At 40.6% G+C, this 22,727-nt stretch overlaps 1 protein-coding gene across 3 annotated transcripts in view; it reads right to left on the bottom strand.

Annotated features, from left to right (window-relative positions):
- LOC139442120 (symplekin-like) overlaps positions 1 to 22,727 on the bottom strand; it is a 39,813-nt gene that overhangs the window by 16,643 nt on the left and 443 nt on the right. The window contains exons 2-19 of one of the 3 annotated variants that reach the window (XM_071222921.1): positions 22,199 to 22,267; positions 20,967 to 21,020; positions 17,871 to 17,944; positions 17,220 to 17,346; positions 16,136 to 16,242; positions 15,904 to 15,967; positions 14,780 to 14,931; positions 13,772 to 13,869; positions 12,797 to 12,951; positions 11,957 to 12,043; positions 11,003 to 11,176; positions 10,744 to 10,902; positions 10,518 to 10,617; positions 10,021 to 10,076; positions 8,953 to 9,073; positions 8,307 to 8,393; positions 6,937 to 7,132; positions 6,518 to 6,599 (exon numbers count right to left, since the gene is read on the bottom strand). In XM_071222921.1, coding sequence (XP_071079022.1) covers positions 6,518 to 6,599; positions 6,937 to 7,132; positions 8,307 to 8,393; positions 8,953 to 9,073; positions 10,021 to 10,076; positions 10,518 to 10,617; positions 10,744 to 10,902; positions 11,003 to 11,176; positions 11,957 to 12,043; positions 12,797 to 12,951; positions 13,772 to 13,869; positions 14,780 to 14,931; positions 15,904 to 15,967; positions 16,136 to 16,242; positions 17,220 to 17,346; positions 17,871 to 17,944; positions 20,967 to 21,020; positions 22,199 to 22,267 — 1,962 coding nt within the window. Of the gene's footprint in view, positions 1 to 6,517; positions 6,600 to 6,936; positions 7,133 to 8,306; positions 8,394 to 8,952; positions 9,074 to 10,020; positions 10,077 to 10,517; positions 10,618 to 10,743; positions 10,903 to 11,002; positions 11,177 to 11,956; positions 12,044 to 12,796; positions 12,952 to 13,771; positions 13,870 to 14,306; positions 14,316 to 14,779; positions 14,932 to 15,903; positions 15,968 to 16,135; positions 16,243 to 17,163; positions 17,174 to 17,219; positions 17,347 to 17,870; positions 17,945 to 20,966; positions 21,021 to 22,198; positions 22,268 to 22,727 lie in introns of those variants that run through there. The other 2 variants (XM_071222922.1, XM_071222923.1) reach the window with 2 other exon arrangements.

Raw genomic sequence — 22,727 nt, 5'->3', positions numbered from 1 at the left:
TACAGTACACATACAGTACACATACAGTACACATACAGTATACATACAGTATACATACAGTATACATACAGTACACATACAGTATACATACAGTACACATACAGTATACATACAGTACACATACAGTATACATACAGTACACATACAGTACACATACAGTACACATACAGTACACATACAGTATACATACAGTATACATACAGTACACATACAGTATACATACAGTACACATACAGTACACATACAGTACACATACAGTACACATACAGTACACATACAGTATACATACAGTACACATACAGTATACATACAGTACACATACAGTACACATACAGTACACATACAGCACACATACAGTACACATACAGTATACATACAGTACACATACAGTATACATACAGTACACATACAGTATACATACAGTACACATACAGTATACATACAGTACACATACAGTATACATACAGTACACATACAACACATACAGTACACATACTGTACACATACAGTACACATACAGTACACATACAGTATACATACAGTACACATACAGTACACATACAGTACACATACAACACATACAGTACACATACAGTACACATACAACACATACAGTACACATACAGTACACATACAGTATACATACAGTATACATACAGTACACATACAGTACACATACAGTACACATACAGTACACATACAGTATACATACAGTACACATACAACACATACAGTACACATACAGTACACATACAGTATACATACAGTACACATACAACACATACAGTATACATACAGTACACATACAGTATACATACAGTACACATACAGTATACATACAGTACACATACAGTATACATACAGTACACATACAGTATACATACAGTACACATACAGTATACATACAGTACACATACAACACCTACAGTACACATACTGTACACATACAGTACACATACAGTACACATACAGTACACATACAGTACACATACAACACATACAGTACACATACAGTACACATACAACACATACAGTACACATACAGTACACATACAGTACACATACAGTACACATACAGTATACATACAGTACACATACAGTACACATACAGTACACATACAACACATACAGTACACATACAGTACACATACAACACATACAGTACACATACAGTACACATACAGTACACATACAGTACACATACAACACATACAGTACACATACAGTACACATACAGTACACATACAGTACACATACAGTATACATACAGTACACATACAGTACACATACAACACATACAGTACACATACAGTACACATACAGTATACATACAGTACACATACAACACATACAACACACATACAGTATACATACAGTATACATACAGTACACATACAACACACATACAGTATACATACAGTACACATACAGTATACATACAGTACACATACAGTATACATACAACACATACAGTATACATACAGTACACATACAACACACATACAGTACACATACAGTATACATACAGTACACATACAACACATACAACACACATACAGTATACATACAGTATACATACAGTACACATACAACACATACAACACACATACAGTATACATACAGTACACATACAGTATACATACAGTACACATACAGTATACATACAGTACACATACAGTATACATACAGTACACATACAGTATACATACAGTACACATACAGTATACATACAGTACACATACAGTATACATACAGTACACATACAACACATACAGTACACATACAATACATACAGTACACATACAACACATACAGTACACATACATTACACATACAGTACACATACAGTATACATACAGTACACATACAACACATACAGTACACATACAACACATACAGTACACATACAACACATACAGTACACATACAACACATACAGTACACATACAACACATACAGTACACATACAGTACACATACAGCACAGATACAGTATACATACAGTATACATACAGTACACATACAGTACACATACAGTACACATACAGTATACATACAACACATACAGTACACATACAACACATACAGTACACATACAGTATACATACAGTACACATACAACACATACAGTACACATACAACACATACAGTACACATACAACACACATACAGTACACATACAGTACACATACAACACATACAACACATACAGTACACATACAACACATACAGTACACATACAACACATACAGTACACATACAGTACACATACAGTACACATACAACACATACAGTACACATACAGTACACATACAGTACACATACAGTATACATACAACACATACAGTACACATACAGTATACATACAGTATACATACAACACATACAGTACACATACAACACATACAGTACACATACAACACATACAGTACACATACAACACATACAGTACACATACAGTACACATACAGTACACATACAACACATACAGTACACATACAGTACACATACAGTACACATACAGTATACATACAACACATACAGTACACATACAGTATACATACAGTATACATACAACACATACAGTACACATACAACACATACAGTACACATACAACACATACAGTACACATACAACACATACAGTACACATACAACACATACAGTACACATACAACACATACAGTACACATACAGTATACATACAGTATACATACAGTACACATACAACACATACAGTACACATACAACACATACAGTACACATACAGTACACATACAGTACACATACAGTATACATACAACACATACAGTACACATACAGTATACATACAGTATACATACAACACATACAGTACACATACAACACATACAGTACACATACAACACATACAGTACACATACAACACATACAGTACACATACAACACATACAGTATACATACAGTACACATACAACACATACAGTACACATACAACACATACAGTACACATACAACACATACAGTACACATACAACACATACAGTACACATACAGTATACATACAGCACACATACAACACATACAGTACACATACAACACATACAGTACACATACAGTACACATACAACACATACAGTACACATACAACACATACAGTACACATACAGTATACATACAGTACACATACAGTACACATACAACACACATACAACACATACAGTACACATACAACACATACAGTACACATACAACACATACAGTACACATACAGTATACATACAGTACACATACAACACATACAGTACACATACAACACATACAGTACACATACAACACACATACAACACATACAGTACACATACAACACATACAGTACACATACAGTATACATACAGCACACATACAACACATACAGTACACATACAACACATACAGTACACATACAGTACACATACAACACATACAGTACACATACAACACATACAGTACACATACAGTATACATACAGTACACATACAGTACACATACAACACACATACAACACATACAGTACACATACAGTACACATACAACACATACAGTACACATACAGTACACATACAACACATACAGTACACATACAGTACACATACAGTACACATACAACACATACAGTACACATACAGTACACATACAGTACACATACAGTATACATACAACACATACAGTACACATACAACACATACAGTACACATACAACACATACAGTACACATACAACACATACAGTACACATACAACACATACAGTACACATACAACACATACAGTACACATACAGTATACATACAGTACACATACAACACATACAGTACACATACAACACATACAGTACACATACAACACACATACAACACATACAGTACACATACAACACATACAGTACACATACAACACATACAGTACACATACAGTATACATACAGTACACATACAACACATACAGTACACATACAACACATACAGTACACATACAACACACATACAACACATACAGTACACATACAACACACATACAACACATACAGTACACATACAACACACATACAACACATACAGTACACATACAACACATACAGTATACATACAACACATACAGTACACATACAGTATACATACAGTACACATACAACACATACAGTACACATACAACACATACAGTACACATACAACACACATACAACACGTACAGTACACATACAACACATACAGTACACATACAACACATACAGTACACATACAACACATACAGTACACATACAACACATACAGTACACATACAACACATACAGTACACATACAACACATACAGTACACATACAACACATACAGTACACATACAGTACACATACAGTACACATACAACACATACAGTACACATACAGTACACATACAGTACACATACAGTATACATACAACACATACAGTACACATACAACACATACAGTACACATACAACACATACAGTACACATACAACACACACAGTACACATACAACACATACAGTACACATACAACACATACAGTACACATACAGTACACATACAACACATACAGTACACATACAGTACACATACAGTACACATACAGTACACATACAACACATACAGTACACATACAGCACACATACAGTATACATACAGTATACATACAGTACACATACAGTACACATACAGTACACATACAGTATACATACAACACATACAGCACACATACAGTACACATACAGTACACATACAGTACACATACAGTACACATACAACACATACAGTACACATACAGCACACATACAGTATACATACAGTATACATACAGTACACATACAGTATACATACAGTATACATACAGCACACATACAGTACACATACAGTACACATACAACACATACAGTACACATACAGTACACATACAACACATACAGTACACATACAGTACACATACAGTACACATACAGTACACATACAGTATACATACAACACATACAGCACACATACAGTACACATACAGTACACATACAGCACACATACAGTATACATACAGTATACATACAGTACACATACAACACATACAGTACACATACAGTACACATACAGTATACATACAACACATACAGCACACATACAGTACACATACAGTATACATACAGTACACATACAGCACACATACAGTACACATACAGCACACATACAGTATACATACAGTACACATACAACACATACAGCACACATACAGCACACATACAGTACACATACAGTACACATACAGTATACATACAACACATACAGTACACATACAGTATACATACAACACATACAGTACACATACAGTACACATACAGTACACATACGGGCACGCATACAGCACACATACAGTACACATACAGTACACGTACAGTACACGTACAGCACACATACAGTACACGTACAGTACACGTACAGTATACATACAGTATAAATACAGTACACATACAGTACACATACAGTATACATACAGTACACATACAGTACACATACAGCACACATACAGTACACATACTGTACACATACAGTACACATACAGTACACATACAGTACACATACAGTGAACACACAGTATACATACAGTACACATACAGTACACATACAGTACACATACTGTACACATACAGTACACATACAGTACACATACAGTGAACACACAGTATACATACAGTACACATACAGTATACATACAGTATACATACTGTACATACAGTACACATACAGTACACATACAGTACACATACGGGCACACATACAGCACACATACAGTACACATACAGTATAAATACAGTACACATACAGTACACATACAGTACACATACAGTATACATACAGTACACATACAGTATACATACTGTACATACAGTACACATACAGTACACATACGGGCACACATACAGTACACATACAGTACACATACAGTACACATACAGTACACATACAGTATACATACTGTACATACAGTACACATACAGTACACATACGGGCACACATACAGCACACACAGTACACATACAGTACACATACAGTATACATACTGTACATACAGTACACATACAGTACACATACGGGCACACATACAGCACACACAGTACACATACAGTACACATACAGTACACATACAGTATACATACAGTACACATACAGTACACATACAGTATACATACAGTACACATACAGTACACATGCAGTACACATACAGTACACATACAGTACACATACAGCACACATACAGTACACATACAGCACACATACAGTACACATACAGTACACACATAGCCATTCCTATGTCTAGTCAGACCCAAAGCTTGATGTTAACAGTCGTACACATACTGGCATTACTACGTCTAGATGGCTGTGGAATTTCGAAACATTCCTTGAACTGTCTAGCGATATACAAGCACCATTCATGCATTATTTGTCTTCTTTTTCAAGGTGTGTGAAACATCAAACACAGGCGAGACAAGAGAACAACCTACCGGGTCCTGACAGTATCGCTTGAGGATGTGAGTGGCGTTGTCTGTGATCAACGGGGCTTCCATCATGAGACGACCAAACAACCTGTAAACAGAGCATTTGGCCTTCAGATTGACAGGACTTAAAACTCGCCCCAAAAATCATGACTTTAATAGTCTACATGTAACATTTCATCAGCATAAATACAGCCCATAAGAATCCTGAAGCTTTCCTCATTTATAGCTGGATAGCCACATGGCCAGGGAATAGCGTACTGCAGTCTGTATCAATACTCTAGGCATGGTGCAGGACAACAAGCCTCAGTGAGTTGCGATTTAACAGTCCAGCATTAGCCAAGCCACCCCCCTACCTCCCCCCACCCCCCGAATATCAAATGATCGGCCTTTCATGTCCTCACAATGAGCGGGACGTGTGTCCTCACCCGTCCTTCTGGTCCTGGGCCTCCAGGAGTCCGGTGAGCAGCCGGGTGAGACACTCATCATAGCTGTGCAGCGTGGGCCGCTCCCCCAGCGGCGCCGACACGCTAAAACCCTGGCAGTTGGCGTACTCCTGGAACAACCACGCAAACGCCAAGTCGGCACGGTTCCGCAGGTCTTCAAAGATGAATGTCTGCATCACTAAAATCATCAAATACGGATCTTCTCACTCAATTGCATTAGAATTTACATTCAACAAGAATGAGGTGCATACAATAAACTGCAAATACCATCATGCCTCAGGAAGCGGTCATGGTACTTGGGGGAGAATTAGTTGGTGATATTGTCAGTAACAGATCCCTCTGTAATGGAAGTTTACTGTAACTGCTGTAGATTCTCAAGTCATATAATATCACTTGGGGGAATAAGTAGATCATTAGCCCTATGTTTTTCCATACCATACATCTCATATACTGTAAATCTGGAAAGTTTTGTGCCATGAAATTACTGCAAGTGGCTAACAACAGCCTTCACAGCATCTGGAGAATTATGCGACATCCTGTTCAGATTACCAAATATCACAGCTAGTTTTGCAGGAGTTGTATTTGGTAAGTAGGAAATGTGAAGTAGGAAGGTTATACATGTGAATAATTGATGTTTATACAAGGCTGACTGATTCTTGATATGGTCAGAATGGTGGATTTGGAGTCCTTGTTTTGTACTGAGGTTTGATGTTCCTTAATTCTTATTGGGAGAGGCCCTGACGTTTCTCCAGTTTGGTTTGGTTTGGTTTGGTTTGTTGTTTAACGCCGCACTCAGCAATATTCCAGCTATATGACAGCGGTCTGTAAATAATCAAGTCTGGACCAGACAATCCAGTGATTAATATCATGAGCATCGATCCACGCAATTGGGATCGATGACATGCATCAACCAAGTCAGCGAGCCTAACCACCCGATCCTGTTAGCATAGTCACCTTTTACAGCAATCATGGGTTGTTGAAGACCTATTCTACCCCGGAATCTTCACAGGTCCCTCCAGCATAAGAGTCAGCACAATCACATATGATGTGGTATACTGCACCAGTGGGACCATCTGGTGTTATTAAAGATCTGCTATGGCTTTAAGAATGTTGGGGGTGTTTTTTCCTCTCTCCTACTTCATATTCCTGTACATTACATGCTTGTTAACGGTGTAAGTATCTACACCTAAATATCGTCTTCATTGTAAAGAGGTTGTATATCCATAGATCTATCTCAATTGTTCATCATAGCAGCTTCTAAATGTCCCTAAAGAAACACTATCCACACATGATAAAAGATATACCTTAGCTGCTGTTACTATAGTCTAGTTTGGAACAAGGCATCAACTGACCGTCTTTAAGCTCTCCCCCAAAGGCTGCAGTCAGACAGGCAAGGATCTTGGTGCGAGCTGCTGGCACGTGGGCTTGCACAGCAATCTCTGGAAGTAGAATCAGATAATGAGGAGTTTGTTGGTTGGTTGCTTAACGCCGCACTCAGCAATATATCAGCTATATGACAGCAGTCTGTAAGTTATCAAGTCTAGTCCAGACAATCCAGTGATTGACATCATGAGCATCGATCTATGCAAATGGGATACAATGACATGTATCAACCAAGTCAGCAAGCCAGACCACCCAATTCTGTTAGTCGCCTCTTACGACAAGCATAGTCACCTTTTACGGCAAGCATGGGTTGCTAAAGACCTATTCTCTACCTGGATCTTAACGGGTTTATATAACAAGGAGTAAGTAGGTTTGCCTTGATGCCACACTGAACAGTATTTCAGAAATATCACAGCATGTGATCTTCATGTTGGCAGTGAGTTTGAAGTGATGCAGGTCTTGGACATTTACCGCCTGGGAGAAACCCACAAGTATGGGTATGGTGCTGACACACCAAGGATCATATGGAGGGCTAAACTAGGATTCAAACACAGAATCATAGGATGTCATTTCATGGATGTAGGAGAACCGATGTGCACCAAGTGGTCAACTCACTCTCCGTGTTGAAGACCCTCTTGACCGTGGCCAGCGTCATGTAGTCCAGCTTCTCCGAGTCCAAGGGGTGCGTCACGGAGGACAGCTTGAACTGCCGGATCACCCCCTTCCTGGGCTGGACCTGAAGGGTGGTCATAACAGGCATCATTTAACTTTGATGAACGATCATTTATGTCACTGATCAATAATCAATAACTTATGGACAGTGATTATGTGATTCATAATAGAACTTCGGCATACAAAATATCTGTAAATTGATGACATGATTGATTGATGCACCCTGGGTAAATGTTAGACATACAACAGTAACGGTTATCAGTGAGAACAAAGAAGTTTCCCACCTCAGTGAACACATGAGGACACGCATAGTACACCGGCGTGGGTCTGGGATTCAAACCCTCACTAGCAGGTGCTTGCATGGAATGGACATGACTCTGCAAAGTACACCGGCGTGGATCTGGGATTCAAACCCTCACTAACAGGTGCTTGCATGGAATGGACATAACTCTGCATAGTACACTGGCGCGGGTCTGGGATTCAAACCCTCACTAGCAGGTGCTTGCATGGAATGGACGTGACTCTGCATAGTACACCAGCGTGGATCTGGGATTCAAACCCTCACGAGCAGGTGCTTGCATGGAATGGACATGACTCTGCAAAGTACACCGGCGTGGATCTGGGATTCAAACCCTCACGAGCAGGTGCTTGCATGGAAGGGACATGACTCTGCATAGTACACTGGCGCGGGTCTGGGATTCAAACCCTCACTAGCAGGTGCTTGCATGGAAGGGACATGACTCTGCATAGTACACCGGCGTGGGTCTGGGATTCAAACCCTCACGAGCAGGTGCTTGCATGGAATGGACATGACTGCATCGTGTGTTGCAGCTCTGAGTTACACCATGTTACACATGTTACACAAAACTGCATTTTCAAAACAAAATCAAACTTTGATTTGGAATTGAACATATTACCATTTCCAATCTGTTAACGAGAGGTATGCAATATTTCTGCAGCAATGTTTCAGCTAGCAGCCGATAAAAGAGTGTTGTCCTTCATGAGACTCACCACCGGGGCAGCGATTGGTTCCGGCTTCTTGAACTCAGTGATGCTCACTGTGCCCCCTGAAACATACAACAAGAGCAGTAAACCCATGGTTACAGTTAGACTGTGGTTATAATTAACCCATGGTTACAGTTAGACCATGGTTACAGTTAGTCCATGGTGACAGTTAGACCAGTGGTAGAAACTAACAGTGGTCCACTAGTCCTTATAATGATAACATTAAAAATGGCAAATATCTACTTGTCTTTATGATACCTTAACTACTGGGCTGTTTGGCAAGGACTATAGGACTAGTGCCAAGTTCTAATGCTGTTAGACCATGGTTACAGTAGGACCATGGAAACAGTTAGACCATGGTTACAGTTAGACCATGATTACATTTTGTGGACGGTTAGAGTTAGTCCATGCATTATTTATTTTGGCACAACACTCAATACGTGAGTGTCACAGACGACATGGTAATCTGAGCAGGTTGCATTGCCCACTCTAAACAAACTTACCGACTAGTGTTTGGATGAGTTGTTTTGGTGAGGTTGGTTCAAAGCTCATGGGAGAGGCAGGAGAAGTGTCTCCGTCACCTGTTATCTCTGCCTCCATGGCCTGCAACAGTCAGGTCATTGAACAATAGACAGGATGGCTAAATTCATTTCAATATTTTCGTATCTTACAGAGGATGATTAAATTCAAAGGATATAAATCTACAACCAGGGATGTTTTGGTACCGACCGATCTCTGGAGTTCTCCAAGTCCTTTGCCCATGCCGGCCATGGTCAGCTGTGTTGCCAGGAGACGGGCTATATGCCTAATCTGTGTCTCGGTGCCGGCAGCAGCGATGGGGGTGTACGTGGCCTGGAACTGGGCAGGGGCCGTGTCTGGCAGCATCACCTGGAGAAGACAGAGGGAAGTGAAGACAATGGACAAGGCAATTTACAGTGTAACTCTCCTATCCTACAGGACAAAGCTATTTACAGTGTAACCTGCCTACCATACTCAGGAGGACCAGATCAGCCACATTCTGGGGAGATAGACGAGGACAGAGATCATCAGCTGTTATATCGATGGCAGTCTGACGACTGGCGCCGGTTGGTCGGTTGGACTCGTTACGACTTGACCATGGCGTCATTCCAATGTCATCATCTTCTTCATCTGCAGCATCCTCCTGTAAATATGACATTAATTTAGCATTAAGTTTGAGTTGTCATGGATGTTGAGAAGACACCTTCCTCTCTTAATCCTTTCTAGGGGGCAGGGGTGGCCCAGTCGTCTAAGGCATCGCAATGTGCTTGTCAGGGCAGTGTCCCTTGGGGAAGCCAGTAACTATGATTGTGGGTTCGAATCCCACTTCGCGCTGATTATGTCTCTAGGTTTGTCTACTCCATACCCATGCTCGTGGGTTTCACCAAAGTGGTAAACGTTTGATACCGGCTTCACTTCAGGCTTTCCTCACACATTAGGTGACATGCCTTGATATAACTGGAATACTGTTAAAAGACGTGTTAAACCAAACTTATTCACTTATGATGAACACAGGTTATAGAAAACCTTATTGATGAATGAGGTTATGTTTGTCTTTCAAATACTTCTAGATTTTAAGATCATGGAATAACTTAAACACGACAATATCAGGCTGAAGCAATCAACAATTCTTGAAAGATTGTTACTCATCAAAATTGTCACAGAATCCTACAATATGTGTTTGTTGTTTACTGACGCACTCAGCAATATTCAAGCTGACGCGGCCTGTTAATAATCAAGTCTGGATCAGACATTGTGAGCAATGATCAGAGTACGATGACACACTTTCATCTAAGTCACCAAGCCCAACCATCTGATCCACTACGTAGCCCCTTAAGACCAGCATAGGTTGCTGGGGACCTATTCGAACCCGGAATAGCCACGATGTGACTCCTACCGGAACAAATGACCATCAGACACCCACCTCCACCTTAGCCTTCTTGCTTGAAGTTGACGGCTCCTCATTCTTCCTCTTCCGACTTTCATCAACTTTGGGCAGAAACTTGCTCACCTGAAGTGCGGGCAATCATGTATTAAGAGACACCGAACACATGTATTAAACTTTACAAGTCTAGTTCATAACATCAAGTCAACTTGGGACATTAGGATCTTTGGGACATTAGAAGTCTGTATGAATGTGACTGTCACATGGTGGTGTGGGGTATATTAAGCTACAGTAAAATATGTTTATTATGAACATGCTTCTAACGAACTGACGGATAAAACAAACTTCGTTTGTGGTTCCGGCCATTTGCTGTATAGCTGCTGTACATATACTTATCGCGAACTACGGTTATAACGATCTAAACTTAGTGGTCCATTTGTGTCTGATGAGCGCAAGCCACGCGAAACTAGTAACAATTACAATTGCTTCCAATAGCTACCTATCTACTGGTGAAGCCCCCACTAGTCAGTTTATCTTGTTATAACCGTAGATTACTGTAGTTCATGGTTTTGGTGAGACGATACACTGGTGTATACAAGTATTGACACGTCATCTCAGCAATATTTCAGCCATATTGTGACAGTTAGGATACCGTGGACCTACTCTATGTTTGCACAAGTTAATCAGTTACAGACTATTATATGACAGTGTCAAAGCGATGGCTATGTCTGGGTTAATGTACGAGAATTTCAAGCAGAACAATATCGATTACAGCATTTCAATAGAATTTAGACAGAAGCTGGAAATACAATAAAAAGTTGTAAATCCCCTTGTCTTTGATTGTTTTAGCTACCAGACGAGGCCTCAGTGTGTACTTACCTCTGATTGGCTAGCCCCAAGGTCAGTGAGCAGTGTTGTGATCTGGGTCACATAGTCCACGGAGGCGGGGTGCTTCAGTAGGCTCATCATGTGCATCTTCAGGTTCTTCCTCACACTGGCTACCTGAGACTTTGCCAGCGTTGGTGGCAGGTTCACTGAAAACAACATCAAGCATTACTACAGTGTGTCTGTGTGTGAATGTGCAAGTAAGCATTGCTTTATGCCGCTTTTGAAAATAATCCAGCAATATCACAGATGGGGACAGAGTAAGTGCATGGGTATCTTCTTTTATGCTGCACTCAGCAATATTCCAGCTGTTGGCAGATGTCTGTAAATAATCAAATCTGGACCAGGCAATCCAGTGATTGACATCATGAGCATCGGCTACCAATTGGGATACAATGACACCAATCATCTAAGTCAGCGAGCCTGACCACCCTATCCCTTAGTTGCCTTTTACAACAAGCATGTGACACAGTATACTGACTCCAAGCTGACCAGTCCTTGTTTTAGCCCCTTAATGCCATGTGCCAGACAGAGTAACAAGAACCATTTCTTAACGTCTTTTGAGTGAGTGAGCCATATCACCAATATTTCAGCCATGGCTGGACACAATGCATTTATATTTTGGAAAACCCTGTTATCAAAAGACAGTAAAATAACTAGTAACATCACAGACTGGTTTTTCAAAATAGTTTTAACAAAAACTTAAGAACAGACACAAAAAAAAAATCAGGCCATAGATCAGCAGCAATGAAAAGTAGGCCTTATGATGCCTTACGGTACCTCTGCTCCCTGCATAGTACCCTATCAGGATCTACCCCATCTCTCCAGGTGTTTGCAAGCTAAGCTAAATCTTGTAAGATTAAAACAGTGGTAGATATAAACATTCTTTGAATGACATGGTCCTGCACAGAATTTTGGTATGTACCCCCGTCTTAATCGTAGGAGCTTTGTAGATTTGATGTCACTTACCATGGAGGGCTTCAAAGGCCTGCACAACCTGGTCGAAGAACAGTGGCCTCTGTCGAGCCACGTTTGTCAACGCCCCCATCACAGTCATCAGGTTAATACTGTCAAAACAGATTGATGTGAATCAAATATTGCATGTCAAACTTAACTAAAGAACTGACTTTTGAACTTGCAAACTTGTGACTGAAAATACTGAAAACATAACTAACAATCCATGCCATTGGTATGTAAATATGCCAATAACAACACCAGTAATGGAATCATTTTCACAAGTGAACGTGCATAAGTTTCTTTGTTTGTTTGTTGTTTAATGCCACGCTCAGCAATATTCCAGCTATATGTAAATAATCAAGTCTGGACTGTACAATGTAGTGACTCATATTATTAGAAAGTTCCACACCATCAGTGTACGATACACGTCACCAACCAAGAAATCGAGCCTGACCACTGAACCAAAGCTATGGTTGCTGAAGACCAATTGTAGCCTGGATCTTCAGGCAGTAACCCCATGAAGAGTCATGAGTCTGGTCGGCCTTACCTGGAGATGTGAGGGGGGCCAAGGGGAGTCTGGTCGGCCTTACCTGGAGATGTGGGGGGAGCCAAGGGGAGTCTGGTCAGCCTTACCTGGAGATGTGGGGGGAGCCAAGGGGAGTCTGGTAAGCCTTACCTGGAGATGTGAGGGGAGCCAAGGGGAGTCTGGTCGGCCTTACCTGGAGATGTGAGGGGAGCCAAGGGGAGTCTGGTAAGCCTTACCTGGAGATGTGAGGGGAGCCAAGGGGAGTCTGGTCGGCCTTACCTGGAGATGTGGGGGGAGCCAAGGGGAGTCTGGTCGGCCTTACCTGGAGATGTGGGGGGAGCCAAGGCGAGTCTGGAAGGCCTTACCTGGAGATGTGAGGGGAGCCAAGGGGAGTCTGGTCGGCCTTACCTGGAGATGTGAGGGGAGCCAAGGGGAGTCTGGTCGGCCTTACCTGGAGATGTGGGGGGAGCCAAGGGGAGTCTGGTCGGCCTTACCTGGAGATGTGAGGGGAGCCAAGGAAGTGAAGCATCATCTCAAATGTTTTCAAGCCCTGGTCTTCCAGTTTCTTCAGTTTGAGGTAATGGCGACCATCTGGCACCATGTCTAAGGAAACGTCACCTTCCTTCTGCTTCTGGGCGTCCGAGTCCTGGAAACACATGATGATGATGATGCACACACACCATCCATTTAGTCCATAGCCCATTTGCACAAAGTGATCTTAGCGCTATGTCTATCGTAAGCCTATTTTAAAGAACGGGATTTACGATCATCATAGCACTAAGGCCGCTTTGTGCAAGTGGACCCAGGTAGGCAGTGTATGGAACCTTTGTTTTGTATATTAAATGATTCTCAGGAAATGACTGAATGCGGTCTGGTTACCTCAGTTTATTTAAGGCGAGACTTGTTTTTAGAATAGTTTATTATTTCCGCCAATCCTAAATTAATGAGAAGTGGTAAAAAATGTGATCAGAAAAGCACTATTGTCTTTCTTATCAGCAGAACAGTCTGATTATATTTCTCACTGAAAAACAGTCTGATTATATTTCTCACTGAAAAATGTGTAAAATCAACAACAACAACAAGCATGAAATACTCAAACGTGCACTAACACCATTTTCAGTCTGGGCAAAGACGTTGCTGTGGAAACTCGAAAAAATTTTTCTTTTAAATCCCAAAATATCAAAAGGCACCAGTTTACCAGTAGACCTATCTATGCACAAAGGTTGGTGAAAAAATATTGTACGCTTTTCAAGATCTGCTCTGGAAAGGAGTACTACCCCCATATTCAGTGAAGTCAAAGTCGTTGCCATGAAAACTTAAAAAACAATTTTTTCAAAAATCCCAAACTATCAAAAGGCTATCACTCCCAGTTCACCACTAGACCAATGTATAAGATATCTCTCATGGTTTAGGAATACTGCTCCAGAAACGAAACGTGACAGAGGGACGGACGGACATAACCCATTCCTATATCCCGCTTCCACTTCGTGGCGGGGGATAATAATAATAACAGATATCACCATCATCATGTGCTATTTCCATCCAACATGGTGATGAGAAAGACACAAAGTTGTGAGTGTGTCATACTGCGTTTCATGAAAAGCAGTGATTGACGTACCGCGGATCTCTTGGACAGAACCAGGACGACCGTCTCCAGAAACTTCACAACATGGGTTCGGATACTGCAAATGACAAAATTCGAGATTAATGAGAAAAGAGATGTTTGTTTAGTAACATGCAAAAGATAACATAAATAATAAACATTAACATTAAACAATAATGAACATTCATACTAAATAATAATTATGTTCATAAATGGTATAATCTTACTGATAAGAAAAGCCTCTCACCCATCATTTTCCGAGTCAAGCATTTCAAAGAGGCGAGTTTTGAGTGTGTGCATCTGTTCCCATGAGGCCGTCTTCTCTGGGGTCGGCGTCTTGGCCTTGCTCAGCCACTGCAGGTACGAGAAACATTGGGTCAGCACTTAACACACATCCCTCCCTTGTCTAAAGAGGATGTTGCCAACGTCTTTACATATCAAATCTATATCAGCAGGATTTGATTAAGTAGGAAAACTCTATAACTTGATGAGGATGTCTTGTACTTTTATTGACAAGTGTTGATATATTTCAAGCAAAGTCACAAGGGCCAGTTTTGTTGCTATCGATATAGTATTAATTTGGAAAATCAAGTAAATTTTCAAAACAACTTAAACTTAATAGTTTGCATCATAGCAAAAGATAATATCCTCTGAAACTCAGTATGTATACAAAGTGATAGACCTACACCTACCTGTATGGTATACTTGATATACACCTACGTGTATGGTATACTTGATATACACCTACCTGTATGGTATATTTGATATACACCTACGTGTATGGTATACTTGATATACACCTACCTGTATGGTATATTTGATATACACCTACCTGTATGGTATACTTGATATTCACCTACGTGTATGGTATACTTGATATACACCTATCTGTATGGTATATTTGATATACACCTACCTGTATGGTATACTTGATATACACCTACCTGTATGGTATACTTGATTTATTACTTGCCCGTGAAGAGATCACCCGTTTAATAAACATACAGCTGTAGTACACATTGTGTAATACCAAAACGCGTGCTTATGTACTCTCGGAAAACGTTTCACGAACAAATATTGAAAGCTCTCAACACCCCTTGGCTTATTCATCGACATTGCGTGTGGAGTTGATTGATCACTGAGAGGAGCTTATGCACACTCGATGACCCCAGCAACCTTGTTGCTAGGCTGACGTATGGTTTACTTGATATACACCTACCTGTATTGTATAGTTGATATACACCTACCTGTATTGTATATTTGATATACACCTACCTGTATTGTATACTTGATATACACCTACCTGTATTGTATACTTGATATACACCTACCTGTATTGTATACTTGAACATCTGGATGGAGGTCAGGATGACCTTCTTCTGTACATTGACATTCTCGTCAGCCAACAGCATGTTCAGACTGGGGAGAACCTTAGAGAGAACTTCTGGATCTTTCTTGCTGTGAAGAAACATTGAAGCAAGACAGTTCTCATCATGTCATGGCACAGGCAATGGATACCAAATATGTGCAACAAATATGAACTTTCATTAATTCACCTATGTTCTTCTATAGGTCTCCTTGGAAAAATAGGTTTATATATTTTATCCATCTTCCGGATGTGATGAGATGAACGCAGATGTTGAGTACACGCAGTCCATGCAGAAGACTCACCTCTTCAGCGAAGTGTATAAAGTAACAACTAGATGCTCCACAACAGAGACTCATGCGCCAAGTGCTTGCAGCAGGTAAAACTGGATAATGGCACTATACAAAAGTATATTTTGTTTTAATTGATTTCATGAAATTTGGTATTGACCAAATTATATACCACAAAAAACAGATGCTGTTGGAATCCATAAGTCCATCTTCTAAATGCCAAGACGTAGAAACAAGGAACTTGTAAAACGTAAACTAAGATGGTTCAAATACACAAAGCCTACAGATTTTCCTTATTCTGAGCAGAGTCTTTGGGTTATCATTACCTTGCTTCTTCCATGAAGCCAATCACGAATCTCTTCACATCCACTGCTCGGTCACTTTGGAAAGCCAAAATTTCCTACAAACAAATATGCAAACCTTTATGTTTAGTCCAGACTCATATTCACAATCACACTAAACAGCACATAGGTACCTTGCCTTGCTGAACAACACACACAGTACTATGGTACTTTGCCTTGCTGAACAACACACACAGCACTAAGGTACTTTGCCTTGCTGAACAACACACACAGCACTAAGGTACATTGCCTTGCTGAACAACACACACAGCACTAAGGTACATTGCCTTGCTGAACAACACACACAGCACTAAGGTACTTTGCCTTGCTGAACAACACACACAGCACTAAGGTACTTTTCCTTGCTGAACAACACACACAGCACTAAGGTACTTTGCCTTGCTGAACAACACACACAGCACTATGGTACTTTGCCTTGCTGAACAACACACACAGCACTAAGGTACTTTGCCTTGCTGAACAACACACACAGCACTAAGGTACATTGCCTTGCTGAACAACACACACAGCACTAAGGTACTTTTCCTTGCTGAACAACACACACAGCACTAAGGTACTTTTCCTTGCTGAACAACACACACAGCACTAAGGTACTTTTCCTTGCTGAACAACACAGAGCACTAAGGTACATTGCCTTGCTGAACAACACACACAGCACTAAGGTACTTTTCCTTGCTGAACAACACACACAGCACTAAGGTACTTTGCCTTGCTGAACAACACAGAGCACTAAGGTACATTGCCTTGCTGAACAACACACACAGCACTAAGGTACTTTGCCTTGCTGAACAACACACACAGCACTAAGGTACTTTTCCTTGCTGAACAACACAGAGCACTAAGGTACCTTGCCTTGCTGAACAACACACACAGCACTAAGGTACTTTGCCTTGCTGAACAACACACACAGCACTAAGGTACATTGCCTTGCTGAACAACACACACAGCACTAAGGTACTTTGCCTTGCTGAACAACACACACAGCACTCAGGTACTTTTCCTTGCTGAACAACACACACAGCACTAAGGTACTTTTCCTTGCTGAACAACACACACAGCACTATGGTACTTTGCCTTGCTGAACAACACACACAGCACTAAGGTACTTTTCCTTGCTGAACAACACACACAGCACTAAAGTACTTTGCCTTGCTGAACAACACAGAGCACTAAGGTACTTTGCCTTGCTGAACAACACACAGAGTACTAAGGTACTTTGCCTTGCTGAACAACACACACAGCACTAAGGTACTTTTCCTTGCTGAACAACACACACAGCACTAAGGTACATTGCCTTGCTGAACAACACACACAGCACTAAGGTACATTGCCTTGCTGAACAACACACACAGCACTAAGGTACTTTTCCTTGCTGAACAACACACACAGCACTAAGGTACTTTGCCTTGCTGAACAACACACACAGCACTAAGGTACATTGCCTTGCTGAACAACACACACAGCACTAAGGTACTTTTCCTTGCTGAACAACACACACAGCACTAAGGTACATTGCCTTGCTGAACAACACACACAGCACTAAGGTACTTTGCCTTGCTGAAGAACACACACAGCACTAAGGTACTTTGCCTTGCTGAAGAACACACACAGCACTAAGGTACTTTGCCTTGCTGAACAACACACGCAGCACTAAGGTACTTTGCCTTGCTGAACAACACACACAGCACTAAGGTACTTTGCCTTGCTGAACAACACACACAGCACTAAGGTACTTTGCCTTGCTGAAGAACACACACAGCACTAAGGTACTTTGCCTTGCTGAACAACACACACAGCACTAAGGTACTTTGCCTTGCTGAACAACACACACAGCACTAAGGTACATTGCCTTGCTGAACAACACACACAGCACTAAGGTACTTTTCCTTGCTGAACAACACACACAGCACTAAGGTACTTTGCCTTGCTGAAGAACACACACAGCACTAAGGTACTTTGCCTTGCTGAACAACACACACAGCACTAAGGTACTTTGCCTTGCTGAACAACACACACAGCACTAAGGTACTTTGCCTTGCTGAAGAACACACACAGCACTAAGGTACTTTGCCTTGCTGAACAACACAGAGCACTAAGGTACTTTGCCTTGCTGAACAACACACACAGTACTAAGGTACTTTGCCTTGCTGAACAACACACACAGCACTAAGGTACATTGCCTTGCTGAACAACACACACAGCACTAAGGTACTTTGCCTTGCTGAACAACACACACAGCACTAAGGTACTTTGCCTTGCTGAACAACACACACAGCACTAAGGTACTTTGCCTTGCTGAACAACACACACAGCACTAAGGTACATTGCCTTGCTGAACAACACACACAGCACTAAGGTACTTTGCCTTGCTGAACAACACACACAGCACTAAGGTACTTTGCCTTGCTGAACAACACACACAGCACTAAGGTACTTTGCCTTGCTGAACAACACACACAGCACTAAGGTACTTTGCCTTGCTGAACAACACACACAGTACTAAGGTACTTTGCCTTGCTGAACAACACACACAGCACTAAGGTACTTTGCCTTGCTGAACAACACACACAGCACTAAGGTACTTTGCCTTGCTGAAGAACACACACAGCACTAAGGTACTTTGCCTTGCTGAACAACACACACAGCACTAAGGTACTTTGCCTTGCTGAACAACAACACAGCACTAAGGTACCTTGCCTTGCTGAACAACAACACAGCACTTGACATCAGGAAAAATAACAAAATGACTCAAGGAACATTATCAGGTACAAGAACATTTAGTCAACCAAAACATCTTGACATGACACTCATCACAAATATATACTTTTATACGACAGTTTTATCAAACATACAACTTTTTCATAGTTTTTTTTGTTTATTTGCTGTTTAACGCCACACTCAGCAATACTCCAGCGGTCTCTTATGACAAGCATAGTCGCCTTTTACAACAAGTAAGGGTTGCTGAAGACCTAGGCTAACCCGGATCTTTACAGGTCTTTGTCATAGTAATCACTTAGAGTTAGGTATAAGTAAAAGAACATTAGGCCTGAGTGTACTCACGTCTAAGAAATTATCTAGAAGTGTTGGATCCTTATGGACGATCAACTCTTGGACCTGAAAACAAAATAATTGCAAATATGTCAATTGTATTAAAAGTCTTATGTCTCACATGTCCTATGTCATGAATACTTATAGAACAGATACACATTGTTCAAGATGCCATCAAGTGATCAGGTCCCAGTAACCATGATAATCAAAACTTGTCATTTAGCATCACCTTGGGATTTACTTTATAAGATTCTACACTGAGTGCATGTGACAGGCAAATTGGGAGAATGCATCATTCAGATATTTTCGTTATAAATACTGAGGCCAAAAGTATTACCATTCCAATTCAGGTATTTTCATTATAAATACTGAGACCAAAAGTATTACCATTGCGATTCAGATATTTTCATTATAAATACTGAGACCAAAAGTATTACCATTCCGATTCAGATATTTTCATTATAAATACTGAGACCAAAAGTATTACCATTGCGATTCAGATATTTTCGTTATAAATACTGAGGCCAAAAGTATTACCATTCCGATTCAGATATTTTCATTATAAATACTGAGACCAAAAGTATTACCATTGCGATTCAGATATTTTCGTTATAAATACTGCGGCCAAAAGCATTACCATTGCGATTCAGATATTTTCGTTATAAATACTGAGGCCAAAAGTATTACCATTGCGATTCAGATATTTTCAAGGACAAAATATCAAATAGTGCAAGAAACAGATTATAATGTTGAGCCACGCTCCTAACTATTTAAGTACCAAACAAGTATGTAAATGTGAAGGTTCAGTTTCATCGGTTCTGTGGAGAATATCTTTCAGTGTGGATGACACTGGCCCAAAAGGACATGACAGAAACTCATTTGACTTTGAGTAAGGTGAGCTAAAAATGGCGACAACCATGACAAGTGGTTGCCAGCCAGAAGACACTTGCTTTGGGCTTCGAATACAGGGAGTAAACATGCTTAAGCTGAAGACTCAAGTAACTAAAACAAAGACATGGAGCACAACATCATCACCATGACCCATGAGTGAATGAGTGAGTGAATATAGCTTTAAGCCGCTTTTCGCAATATTCCAGCAATATCATGGCAGGGGACACCAGAAATGAGCTTCAGACATTGTACCCATGTCGGGAATCGAACCCAGGTCTTCGGCGTGACGAGCTAACGCTTTAACCACAAGGCTACCCGACCGCCCCCCATGACCCATGAACACAGACACTGACCTGTCTGAGGTTGCTGATCTTCTGGGCATCTCTCTGAGCTAAGGAAGCCTGATTGAGGAGCTCGACCACCTGGAAAATATTGTACATATTTAGAATGATACATAAATAATACACTGACTGCAAGAGCTTGATCAAGTATATCAAAATTAACAATATCAAGCACTGATGAGCAGTGTGTGAGTATTTGTTTTTAGCAATAGTTCTGCCTGTGAATCAAGTGGATTACGGAATGGGACGAGTGTGCCAAATGGCATCGGGATCACTCGTAAGTGTCCGTAGAATAAAGTCACAAGTGTACAATCTGAAGGTCGCAAGTTTGCGTCCGACGGATTCTCACTAAAACTGGCTGCTTGTCTTTGAGACACTGTATTCTGAAGATGCTCCGTCTTTTCTAATGGATGTTGACCGTCAATATTAGACCTACTAGATGTCAATCAAAATGGAGCGAAGGAAATGATCATTTCTAATCTTGTAATGCAATGTAATAAAGCTTGAGTATGCTGGGTTTTAACACGACCACTAGCCCGTT

The sequence above is a fragment of the Haliotis cracherodii genome, unplaced genomic scaffold (assembly GCF_022045235.1).
Source record: "Haliotis cracherodii isolate W230 unplaced genomic scaffold, xgHalCrac1.p SCAF_5, whole genome shotgun sequence".
NCBI lineage: Eukaryota > Metazoa > Mollusca > Gastropoda > Lepetellida > Haliotidae > Haliotis > Haliotis cracherodii.
Note: the sequence above shows the minus strand (reverse complement) of the source record. Positions and strands in the feature narration are given on the sequence as shown.